This window comes from Tarenaya hassleriana, unplaced genomic scaffold (assembly GCF_000463585.1).
Source record: "Tarenaya hassleriana unplaced genomic scaffold, ASM46358v1 Cleome13, whole genome shotgun sequence".
NCBI lineage: Eukaryota > Viridiplantae > Streptophyta > Magnoliopsida > Brassicales > Cleomaceae > Tarenaya > Tarenaya hassleriana.
In genome coordinates, this window is record NW_010963495.1 from 2,579,696 (window position 1) to 2,592,884 (window position 13,189).

A 13,189-nucleotide genomic window follows, 5' to 3' on the forward strand; every position below is an offset into this window, starting at 1 on the left:
TTTGGATAATGGTACCAACATGTTAGCGGTGATATCGCTGCAATAATCAAATACTGAAAATCGAATTCAACTACCAAAAACCTTCCTTTGGGCCGATGTTGATAGTCGAACATCCGTATGATAATCGTATTCATCATCACATGTATGTTCGAGGTTCTGCCAAATATTTCCCGTCTTTTGTGTATCGTTCCATATTCGCATGAATTTCTCAACATACCGAATATACTTTAAATGTTTTCCGATAGAGTTACCCTTTTAGCAAGAGAGCTCACTTTGGTGAGATGTTGCCGCAGAACAACCTATCGAGAAACATAATATTCGTTATCATAAAATCTTGTTTCACCATAAAATCCCTCATAGATTTTGTGAACTTCACCAAATTTCTGCGAAATTTGATGTTATTTAGGCTTAATCGCAATAATATGTTGTCATTGCGAGCAACTGCCAAGTAACGTCTGCGGCTCAGTGGTTGCGTGTTGTCAGCATCATTGCTAATTTTCACTTTGGGCCTGCCGAATTTTGGCCCAAATTTTCTTGCGCCTTTGCCATATTCTGACGCTCCGATATCTGTTTTTGGGCCACACAGTTTTCGAGAATCTAGTGGGCTTTTGTCCAAGCCCATAAACAGTTTTTTGAGGTCATTAAATTTGACGAGACGATTGATCAGAGATCATTTCGTCTTGTTCCTTCTCTCTCTTCATTCTTCAGAGAGATATTCTCTCTGAATTTTTTTTTTGTTTCTGTTTTCTGGGTTTAATATCGACAAGTGAATATGGAAATATGTATGTATTTCCATATTTACACGGTTTGATGGCGAAATCCTTGGATTTCAAGCCATAAACGTCGAAAAAATTTCGGGGTTTCCTTGTCCGAGCCGGATTTTCAGGTATTTAAACCTCCGACCAGAAATCTTTGATGATTTCGTTTTATTCTCTGATTTTTAATGCTTCGAAGAGCAAAAAAGGTCTGAGTCATCAGCCGATTTTCGGCGAGTTAACGGTTCATCTACCCCGATTTTCTTTTGTGGTTTCTAGGGTTTCCAAGTTTTAGCATATTTTCTGTTTTGTTTCAAAAAACCCTAGACTATTAACCCTCCCCGAATATTCTCTAGAACTTTCTATTAACATTTTTAATGATCGATTCTGCCTATAAATACGTTTGTTCAACCTTTGAGCGCAAGATCTTAACGTATGCATGTGCAGATTCGAACAAAAAAAAACGAGATTTTAATATTTCTGAAACTCTTCCGTTCTTTATTGTCCTTTATTTTTCGGTTTGTTTGGTAAGATCATCACCGGTTTGCGTGACCTAAGCCTTTTGTTTGTAACAATCGGCGTTAGTCACTTTTCCGGCGAGTTCACTTGCCAAATCTTCTGAAACGATCTTACAGAGACTGATCCTTTAATGTTCTTTCTCTGTTTCGTTCAACCTCGAACATTTCCATTCGGTTTTGATTTCGGGACCTTTGAAAGAACATAGTCTCATGTCTGCATGACTCGACAATCGACATTCTAAAATGCCAGACATTGTTGTCATGCAACTCGACTTATGTTTACTTTCCCGCGTCTTCGTGACTTTTCAGTTTGCGGCACCACGAGTTCCGGTTCCGGTTTAGTCCGAAATCCGACACTCTTGGTTCAGACGTGTCCCTCTCCGGTTTGCTGTTTATTTTCATATTTGCCACTATAACCAAATCGAGGGATCGTTTTGGACTTGGTCACTGACGGCGACAAAATATTGTCATATACACAATTTAGCCCCGTGCATACCTCGATCCCGACCCTCAGATTCTGACTGATTTAGGTTTTCTAAAAAACCTTAAATTACAACTGTCAGAATCTCATTTTGGTGGTGGCTACATTAAAATCGTCGGTTTTGGGTTTATTTCGGTTCTTCTAATTTTGATTAAGATTAACTAATAATCTTAATAAGAATTCCTCTACCCCACAAAGAATTACAAAATACTATAATAAATACATTATGCGGAATACTTTGATCTGGATCAATCATCATGCATACCACACAAAGAATTAACCTGGGTTTTGAACATACCTGAATCCATGATAGCTTGACAAATGGCAGATTAGGTAGAAAGCCTTCTAGTCTAGAACATAAGAAATTTTATTCCGACAACAAATGGGTGCTATCAGATTTCAGTACGCTTAGCATAGGGACCACTACCACTATTTATAGTAATCAATTTATGTAATTTCCAAATTCGTTCATAAAGAATAGGAAATTACACTTCATGGTATCTGCATAATTATTTAATCCCTATACCTTTCTGTATTTGCATATTAGACCATCCGTAATTAGTGGTCATAATCTTCTGCAATTATTCACATTAACCAGCAATTATACCATATATTGATTATGACATTAAAACCAAAATATAGTTGTTAGAGAATTTCTAACAGGGAGAAGACAAGGTTGATCCATATCATAGTTTGGATCGAGGAAGCGGAGAAGCTGTTAAAGGAAGCAGATGAACTTTTGCAGAAAAAATAAGAACAGATCCAAAGATTCTGCTTTTATTTCTTTTTCAGCTATACTTACTCAAGACAGGTGTTTGAGTTGTGCCAAAGAAATGATACCTTTCAATACACGACCTTAGAACAAGTAACCAAGGTAAAATTTTATTTTGTATATATGCGTGTGTAAATAAAGGGAATTAATGTGATTCTTTCGTTCTTTTTTTTGCAGAAAATATTATGCATATTAGAGATATTCTATCATATCTTGTGAATATTGTGTATCACATAAATATAGGAAACTTAGTATAGTTGTTGCACTTATATTGATCTCCCTGATGTGTATATATTAGACGTAACCCTCATAATAAAGTTAAGCCTTTTACAATAATCTTTCATGGTATCAGAGCCTGGTATTATATAATATTATTAAATAATTTGTAAATAGGATTGATTGCAAACAAATAGGATTCTGATTCAAATACACTATTAGTTGTAATTGCAAATACTGTAAATGAGATTATTATATAATGCAAAGTTATTCTTTATTACTTGTTATCTCATTTTTAGTTATTTTTATCTTTATAATATTGAATTTATCAATAATTATTTCAATTTTCAATTTCTACACCCTAACACATTTTTGTTGATTGGGCTTTTAGTTATTCGTATCAACAGGCCTTAAGTTATAGACGTATGGTTATAAATTGAGTTTTTAATTATTTATATTAAGAGATATTGGGGAAGACGATATCAAGAGATGACATGTTATTTCATTTATTCACACAAAGGGGCATTAAACATTGAAAATTATTGTTGTTATTGCATTTCTATTTTATATAGACACTAAATTAAAATGAATATAAACATTTAAATCCCCTCTGGTGGTGATAGAGAATTGATAATATGATTATGTAGTATAAAATGAAACGATGACGAATCTTACAAATGACGTGGAATTTTCATTCGGTATAAATAAGATATCTTATTCGTTTTATTAGATTTTTAAAATGAGTTGGTATCTTCAATTTAGAAGATACGAATCTCGAGATGTTGGAGAGAATCGCAAGGGTTTTCAAAGGAACCATGTTGGACGGGTTAGAAAGGTATAGAAGGAGGAGGACATGATTGGCCCGTGTTATAGTCTAGATCGAGAAAGTGGATAAGGTCCTAAAGGAAGACTTCTATATAAGATTTTATTTTGTATATATGCATGTGTATTTCTGAAGAAAATTAACGTGATTCTTTCGTTATTTTTTTTATAGGAAATATTATTAAATAATTTGTAAATAGGATTGATTGCAAACAAATATGATTCTGATTCAAATACACTATTAGTTGTGATTGCAAATTCTTATAATACAAAAGTTATTATTTATTATTTGTTATATCAGTTTTAGTCATTTTTATCTTTATAATATTAAATTTATTAATAATTGTTTCAATTTTTAATTCCTACATCTGGGCCTATTTTTGTTAATTGGGCTTTTAGTTATTCGTACCAATAGGTCCAAAGTTTAAGGACATATGATTATGAATTGGGTTTTTAGTTATTTGTACGAATATGTTTATGTGATTCGTTGGAATCGTTGCAACTTGTAAGAGACATGGTTTTCCTCTATTAGCCCACGTAGAATCGAACCCACGCAAACTAAATAAAATACGCAGACGAAGAAAGATTATTTTCTTTAATAACAATTAATGTTCGCATGAATATTTTAATTTGTTTAAAGAAATGAATGGTTTGGATATATGTTATATTTCTAAAGCTGCCATAGTTTAAATTCTGTTGTAATGTAAATGTAAATTTGTCCTGATTTATGCTTGTTTGAGGAAAAAAAAACAATATAGTATGTTTACAAAAAGAACAATATATTAAAAATTCCATTGTCTTAATGTATTTTGAGACCGGTTTGGTATTTTCTCCATATAGTGAGTAACTGCAAGTTTTCGCATCCTAGCCTTTCAGTCAAAGGATTTAATTAGCATTATAAATTGCCTTTTGACTTATTGTATATATTATTTTTCCTAAGGTAGCTTAACTGCAGTAATCCTGATTTTTTACGACATTAAAATTCTTATAAACCATGTTTAATCAATTATAGTTTTTTATTTTAAGTTTTTTTCGAATGAAAAGTTCACACAAGTAGAAATATTATAATATTGATTCTCATGTGATTTTTTTATAGTATCTAATGGCTAAATCTTATTTGCTACTATTTACTTGGATTAAAATTGATTTATAAATTAATATAACGATGAGAATACCCTTCTATTTTTCAAATCACCCATAACCAAGTCGCATATACTTTTTTTCATATAACATAAAGTGTACTTAGGGGTGGCCATTTCGGATTTCGGTTCGGTTATTTTGGGTTCGGTTATTTCGGTTATAAAAAAATCATACCCAAACGGTTATATAGATTTAATCGGTTCGGTTCAGTTCGGTTTCGATTCGGTTCGGTTCGGTTTTTGTATAATAAAATTATAACCAAACGTCTATATTTTCCGGTTTCTTCGGTTCGGTTTTAGATCGGTTTGGTTCGGTTATGATATATTTTGAAAAAAACTTTATTAATCCTACATAAATTTCAAAATATCTATCCAAATAAATGTACAAAATGATTAATCTTCTAATAAAATTATAAAAAAAATCTAAAAACTTCAATAATTAGGATAAAAATTTAAAACATTACATTTTATGGTTTATTGGGTAAAATATATAAGGTTAAAAGTGGAAGGTTCGGTTATGATATATTTTGAAAAAAACTTTATTAATCCTACATAAATTTCAAAATATCTATCCAAATAAATGTACAAAATGATTAATCTTCTAATAAAATTATAAAAAAAATCTAAAAACTTCAATAATTAGGATAAAAATTTAAAACATTACATTTTATGGTTTATTGGGTAAAATATATAAGGTTAAAAGTGGAATATAAAAAAAATAATACTAATAATAATGAGGATAAAAATTAAAATATTAAAAAAATTCAATAACCGTTCGGTTAACCGCAGTTATTCAGTTATTAACCGAACCGAACCGAACCCGAACGGTTATTCAACTTTTTCAACCGTTCGGTTATTAAGCAAATAACCGAATCGAACTCTTATTTAGTTTGGTTCGGTTCGGTTATTTGGTTAATAACCGAAATGGTCACCTGTATCCAAAGTCTATAACTCCATGGCATTGAATGAATACTAATTAGGAATGATTTAAAAAAAAATACTTTAACAATGTGCTTTCCATAGATGTCAATAAGTTTAAATGGTGAACCAAAATTTAATAAGATTTGAATGCGAAATCAGAATTAACATATGTACATTTAACTCAATTAACCAAAGTTAATTACATTTCTTTAATGGTCCCATTGGAATTCTCTTGTACTGTAGATTCTGTGTATCCCAGCCCTTCCCTTTGGACCCTCCTCTCCCCTCTACCCTAAAACACACCCCACCCACCACCACGTCTACTGCATCAGCCTCTCTCTCTCTCTCTCTCTCTCTCTCTCTCTCTCTCTCTCTCTCTCATGCCATGAAAAACAAATCTCCGAGAGACAGAACCTCTTCCCCCGAAATCTCTCATCCTGATGACTCCTGAGACCCAATAGTAAGAGACCAGAAGAGAAAATCCATGGCGGAGAATCTTGCCTGTGGGGAAACCTGCGAGACATGGCTCAATGACGACGCCGATGACATTGATGGCGGCGGATTTGTTAATGAGATTGATTATAACCGTAAACTATTGAGTAAAGATGATAACTTCGACGGACGCGGATCAATTCCGTTGATGGGTTTTCCATCGTTGCTGGGCGAGGACAGAATCAGAGAGATGTTGGAGAGAGAGACCGATTTTTTGCCCGGAAATGATTACCTTAAGAGATTGCGTGCTGGAGATTTCGAGTTGTGTGTTAGAAACGAAGCTCTGGATTGGATTTGGAAGGTTGGATTTCTGCTTGCTTTTTTATTTGATCTTCTGACTAAAAGTTTACCCATTTGGAGTGGTGTTCAAACTGCAGATGCTAATCACTGTCACTGATTCCAAACTCGAATCTGTTTTGTCCCATTTGAGTAATGATGTTGGGTTGAAAGATACTTCTATGGGAAATTTTCTGGGTTTGGCAAATGGCTGTTAGTGACTGTGATAACTTTCAACGATTGGAATGATGTCCAAAGCTTTAGATTTGTGCATTGGTTGCTTAAATGGATCGAATCTATTTGTATGAGATGGATATGTTTCCATTCTCATGATAGATTGCTGTTTTGTTAACTTGGAGCAGATGGGTCTGTCTTTAATGCTTTATTTGATTTATTTTCATGAATATTATCTAGTTTCATCCTTCTATCTCACAATCTTGTTCTTTTGTGAACAGGCCTGTGATCATTACCATTTTGGTCCCCAGTGCGTATGCCTGTCCATGAACTACTTGGATCGGTTCTTGTCCTCCTATGAGTTGCCAGTAAGTTACAGCAATTCAGCCACTATGGTTATCTTCCCACAGCTTGACCGAATTGGTCTGAATCAGAGACAATGCTGATGATGTTTTGCTATTGTATAGAAAGACAAGGCTTGGGCTGTCCAATTGCTTGCCGTGTCTTGCTTATCATTGGCAGCCAAAATGGACGAAACCGACATGCCTCAGTCTATTGATCTACAGGTTCAAAACCATTCTTTCTTGATGTGGTTCTCAACTCATCAAGAATGATAGATTCCAGTTGTTTTAGAGCACTAATGTTGAAATGTTTTCAATGTCTCGAACAGGTTGGGGATCCCAAGTTTTTGTTCGAGGCTAAGACTCTACAAAGGATGGAACTTTTGGTACTGAACACATTGAATTGGAGATTGAAAGTTCTAACTCCATTCTCCTTCATAGATTATTTCTTGAGCAAAACAACTGATCACCCATCCGAGAATTCAATCTCTAGATCCTCAGAACTCATATTAAACACAGCTAGAGGTGCACCTTTTCTATCATCAAAACGTGTAACTTTCTTTCCCAACCTGTGATTAACGTTCTCCGTCTTGGAGGATTAAAGGGTTGCTGTTGAAAATTGAATGCAGGAATCGAATTCTTAGACTACCGGCCTTCTGAGATAGCTGCGGCCACTGCAGTAGCCATCTCAATTTCAGGAGAAATGGAAGTTATTGAGAACGAGAAGGCAATTTGTAGTCTATCACATGTGAAACAGGTATCATTTTCAACTGCTTCCATTATGCACAAAGCCTGGAACTTTAGCTTCGGAAGCTCACTAATGGGAACTTCTGGCATGAATAATGTGCTGAAGTGAACGAAAACTGTTTCAGCTGATCAGGAAACCTTGATGAGAAATCAAAACTTTCACTCATTCAAGATCAAACGGGTGGAAATTTGATTTGGGGGTCTGTCTTTGATTGGATTTGTTTTTTGGCAGGAGAGAGTTGCGAAATGTTTAAGAATGGTGACAGAGAAGAACAGAAGGGGAGCTGCATTGGCAGTGCCATTGATGACAGTGGCAGTGCCAGAGAGCCCCATTGGGGTGTTGGAAGCAACATGCTTGAGCTACAAGAGTGACGATAGAACTGTCGAGTCATGTTCAAACTCTTCACACTGTTGTAGTCCAGACATCAACAACATCGCCCACAAGAGAAGAAAACAGTAAAGAGTGAAGAGGGGAGAGTTCATACATTGCTTCACATCTCTGCTCCAAAAAAAAAAACATTTGGGGTTCCTTTATTTTCCTTAAATTCTTCTTTTTTAAAAGTTTTCAACTCCTCAATGTTCAATCAGAAAATTTGATTGAAATGAGAGTTTTGTGAAAGAGAGAGAGAGAAGGGCTGTTTTGCAGGAGGGGTGAATAAGAACAACTTGGTCATTGAAGAGGATCAAAGGCAACACGAAGGAGATGTAAAACAAAACTAATAATAAAAACATTTGCTATTTATTTCATCACATCACCATAAATCCAACTCTATATTCAAAGAGTGAATTTAAAATTATGCAATATTTACAGGTCTCAGTATTATAATTTGATATGCTCATCATAAATGCTCTCTGTGACACTTCAATTTTTGTATGATCCGATTCAGAAAAAAGGAAAGAATCATTTCTTGAAACAATTCTTTACAGTTTTCTTTTAAAAAATTTCCCCAAGTAATTAATTCTGTGAATTTTTTTTTGAAATCAAAATGGGGGAATAAGAGGTCAAGAGTGGGGAGATGGGGTTATGAAGGCATGCATTTTTGGGGATTGGAGAAGGAAGTCATAGTGGGCCCGGTGGGACCCACTGTTTTGACTGTGGGGCCGGTCAACGTCCCTCCCTCTCCCATTTTGTAAGAGAAAAAAAAAATCTGACCACAACAAAAACCTTGGGAATCCACTGTGTTGTTCCGTTACCTTTATTATTATTTTATACCCTAATTTCCTCAATTTTTTTTTAAATTTTTTTAACAAAATCTCCTTCGATTTATTTAATTATTCTGATTACTTTTCATAAACCTACCTTTTTTATATTTCTAATGTTCTGTTTGCAGATTAAATAAATAGCACGAAGATCTCCCATTATTTTAAATTACCTGAAACAATGTACTGTAATCCCGTACGATTCGGTTAATTTCCGATTGCTTTGTTTCAATTCGAGTCTAAAATTAGGCTTCAATATTCATAAACAAAAGAGACGTGCGTCCCTAAAATAATCAAATTTATGCATTAAACTCTTAAGCAAATTACAAAAATGATTAAAAAAAAAAGGTAAAAAAAAATTGAAAAATGAAAAATAAAAGCAAAATATTCCCTTTGTTTTTTTATTTTTGGAGTCTCTTATTTGTCACTCTCAATATATATTATATAAAACAATGCGAAAGAGGAGCAGCCTTTGGACAGAGTAAAATAATGATAGATTGACTGAAATTAGCGTTATGGGATGATTCTTAATAATCGACCGTTTGGGGGTCCTTGTTTGCATTTTATTATCTTATGCGGATGTGGTGAGGCAGACAACTGTCTCGAAACCGCAAATGACAAAGATGTAAAAAAATAGTATTAGACAAATCACGAGAAACAGAGTTGTGCAAATTGGTTTTGTCGTTATTACAATAATTACGGTTACTTAATTACGTGGTTTTAAAGATCCAAATGTGCCGATCTCTCAGAGCATCGATTTCGAATAATATGCGGACCATCTCCTTTTACATCAAGAGCATGCATGATGCATTGCATGGTGATGGCGCAACAGCGGATGTTAGAGAAATAAAAGTAAAGAAGTTGGGGGACCTTAAGCTTTTACTCTCTCTGCAACTCTCTCAGAGCTTTGTTAGGCCTCTCTCTCTCTCTCTCTCTCTCTCTCTCTATATATATATATATATATATATATATATGATTTTTCACTCTTTGTTAATTGTATTTGCCCTCGAGACAAAAGGGTGCATACAAAAAAGAGAATCTACCTTAGTTAAGTATTATGGGGTATTTTTATGCATAGTGATGCAAAAATCACATGCACCCTCGAGGAACAAAGTTCGTAATCTGATATATGGTCCGACCTTTTGTTCCCTTTTCTTGGAGGATTTGTGTTGTGTTCGAATCCATACTTTCTTTTATCATATAAAGTGGTACATTAAATTTATCGCGTTCTTTTACATAAAATGCAAATAATTCGTCGTATTTCGTTACATATTACGAAAAAACTTTTGGACCGAGAATCGTTGAACGAAGCCAAGTGATGGAAAACCTATACAATATTAGATTTAGATTATGCTAGGGATGATCAAGACATGTAATCCAATATATAGTTTATACTTCTATTCACGAGTTCGAACATATATATATATATATATATATATATATATTAAATGGTTGGAAAAGTGGGGTGGGGAGATGGGTAAAAGGTGGGGTTGTTGTCGTGCAGTTAATTTTGGTTCGGAGTTGTGGAATTTGTACAAGGAATTCAGTGTCCTTTTATTTTCTTTTAATATTCCTCTTTTTCCTATTTTTTTAAAAATAGATTATAAAATTTTATTTATAAAAAAAAACCCAAGGAAATAAAATGACGTGCGAATAGTACATATGAACAAAGACACCATCTCCGGGCTATATATATAATAAGGTGCAAAGACATTGTACTAAAAGATGATCTCAGTGTCTGAATTTCGGTCTGCACCTGTAGAGTAAAGCAGAATAACCAACAACACAACTTGGTGAGTAACATGGGATGTTTTGTAAAAAATATATCCCACTGCATGCTCTACATATCGTAGGAAGATAATAGTTGAATTTTAAAGGGTAACTTGGTAAAATTATACAACAGAAAATCCCATATGCATTGTTTGTTAAAGAGCGTGATAATTGAGAGTTCGACTCTTTACCCTCACCTATCGTTCGTCAATTACGACCGATTTATCTCCCATGTATCGCGGGTTCGTAGTTGGAATTCCCCACACTAGCAGAAAAAAGAAAATTATATACTATATGACGAGTGCAAGGTAATGAAGTCAAATAGATAAAACATGGTCAAGCTAGAATATAGCCGTTGAAGCAAAAAACCCTAGTGGAAATAAGTGAAGTAACCAATGGTTAAATTTTATGGGATGTTCCCTGCAATTCCTCTGTGATTGATGAGCCTTTGTTCATTTTTCTTGATTTCTCTCCACAGTGACTCTTGGTAGAATTTCCAACAACTATAGATTGGATCGAAGAAGGCTTCGTCGATATGCCACAGCGGCTGCTGTCGGGTAAGGAATATAAGGGTAGTATTGTAAATATCGTAACATCGATATTCATAATCGGGTAACCAGAATTCGGGACAGGGAAAAAAGGGTTTAAAGTTCAAACCATTGAAGCGAAGTTGTAATGGAAAGTGCAAAAAGCTTTAGTCATGCAACTACTCCTCTTAAGGTAGAAGGGGAAGCGAGTAACTAAGTAAAACTAAAGGATTACTTGCAAATATAAACAAGAGATGGAGAATGAGACTTACAGCGTTTTGTCCCAACACAATGCCGAGGATACGGTCTGAAGCATTTGCTCAAGAATCATATATGTCGGCGGGTCTATATACTTGACATGTGGCTGTGAAAAAGGGTTATAAGATTGCAATTTTGAAATATGTATTGATGAAGAAATCACAGGCTAACCTCTTGCTGAATGTGCACACCGATATCACCACTTGATAAGGATATGCTTTCATGGCAATGATGCCATGATAAGCACTGTGAGCCTATTCCAACACCACATAAAACAAAAACAAATATCAGTTTAATGTAAAGCAAAAAAAGAAAAATAGACGGGTTTAAGAAGCTCCTATAGCGAGCCAAAGTTGAAAAACCAGGGCAAACGGGCCAATTTGGACAACTAAATTCACCATGAAATGAATTCAAGAACTTTGTCACAACAATGTCGACCGAGAAAACCAAAGAATGTAAGCGAGCTGAGCTTCTTCCAAGGCAGTGTCAAACCCGAAGAGCAAAATGATACCTGCAGGCTATCAACGATTCCAGCAAACTCCTAGCAGGCTTCCACCAGAAAGATGAATATTTTTTGTAACACTTCCCTCCATAGCTGAAGCAGGACAACGATGGTTAAGGTATTAAGGTCGTCAAGACTCAAGATGTGCATCGTTGTTCTTAAGAAGAGAATGAAAGTGGCAGACTTACCGGCATTTTCAGCCAAATCCTTATCAGAAAAGCCACCATAATCAAAAGGGATCCCACAACATTTTTCACACCGTATTATCTCAGGGAGCGATGGCAATCTGCAAACAGAAGTGCCTATGCATAACAAATTTTACAAAGTTGAAAAAAAGGGAAACAGTAAGAAAGCATGATGGATGAACTCACATGCCTCATGACGAGGGCAAAGCCCGGTAAAGGTGATGATTGTTGCCTTCACTTTGTTGAGGTCGGAAGTACATTTTATTCGGTGAACCCTAATCAATTTTCCAGGACAGATTACATGGCAATGCACTGCATCTCATGTTCTAAATCAGAACGACAGACAATCCATCAAGGCATCAACACACACAAACCAACCAAAAGATCATCGAGCCTGACAGAACAGTGCTGGAAAGATGCATACAAACTAGGGACAAGAACAGCAATAATTACCACTGCTCGACCCAATCTATCCACACTCAAATTCATTTGAAAAAACTCAACTTTATTGTTCCCAAGTACTTTGATTTCCGCAGAAATCTATAGAGAGAGAGAGATCTGCTTGAGAAAATCGACCTTTCGTCTGCCTTTGACCTTAACAGTCCAACTCTTCAACTTTTTTCTTTTGGTAAAAAACTCTTCAACTCAACACAAACACTGAGAGTGATCGAATCTCAAACTTCGGAAACCCAGAACTTGGCAGAAACGAATCGATAAGTATGAAAGCAAAATTCCGAAAAATCATTCACCTCAAGGAATCGTCTCCGCATCTGAGAACACGTCGGTGATGTGAGGGATGTTGAATCGCAGCTCGAAATCTCTCCGGCACTTAAAATTCCACTCCGGATCTCTTAAATCGACCGCCGCCATCTTCGTCTGCTGCTACAGCCACGCCACGCCGGATCCGCCCGAAATTCGCCGGCGATCGCGTTATCCCGAGCCCAGTAGACCTCAGGATAACGGATCCCTTGGGAGCGACGGAGGCGAAGGAACAAATCGCCGGAGAAAGAGATTACATGGGAAAGAGAGATTCCGACAAAGAGAACGAAAAGGATTGGATCTTCCGCTCTGTTCACTCCTCTGCCTTTCCCTA

General features: G+C 35.4%; 1 protein-coding gene and 1 long non-coding RNA gene across 5 annotated transcripts; one reads left to right on the top strand and one right to left on the bottom strand.

Moving 5' to 3' along the window:
- The first annotated feature begins 5,945 nt into the window (after nt 1-5,945).
- On the top strand, nt 5,946-8,404 carry LOC104807672 (cyclin-D2-1-like). Its single transcript, XM_010533055.2, has 6 exons — nt 5,946-6,417; nt 6,848-6,934; nt 7,034-7,132; nt 7,237-7,432; nt 7,537-7,664; nt 7,887-8,404. Exons 1-6 carry the CDS (start codon nt 6,109-6,111, stop codon nt 8,112-8,114), a joined length of 1,047 nt encoding a protein of 348 aa, XP_010531357.1. The 5' UTR covers nt 5,946-6,108; the 3' UTR covers nt 8,115-8,404.
- Nucleotides 8,405-10,865: 2,461 nt separating this feature from the next.
- LOC104807674 lies at nt 10,866-13,183 on the bottom strand. 4 transcript variants are annotated; one of them, XR_770836.1, is made up of 7 exons: nt 12,846-13,183; nt 12,283-12,371; nt 12,100-12,197; nt 11,921-12,004; nt 11,581-11,663; nt 11,424-11,515; nt 10,866-11,171 (listed from the first exon to the last, which is right to left on the bottom strand). It is a non-coding gene; the product is annotated as an uncharacterized LOC104807674 (long non-coding RNA). The 4 variants fall into 4 exon arrangements; XR_770837.1 differs by having other exon boundaries at nt 10,866-11,174; XR_770835.1 differs by lacking the exon at nt 10,866-11,171 and having other exon boundaries at nt 11,181-11,515.
- Nucleotides 13,184-13,189: the final 6 nt, after the last annotated feature.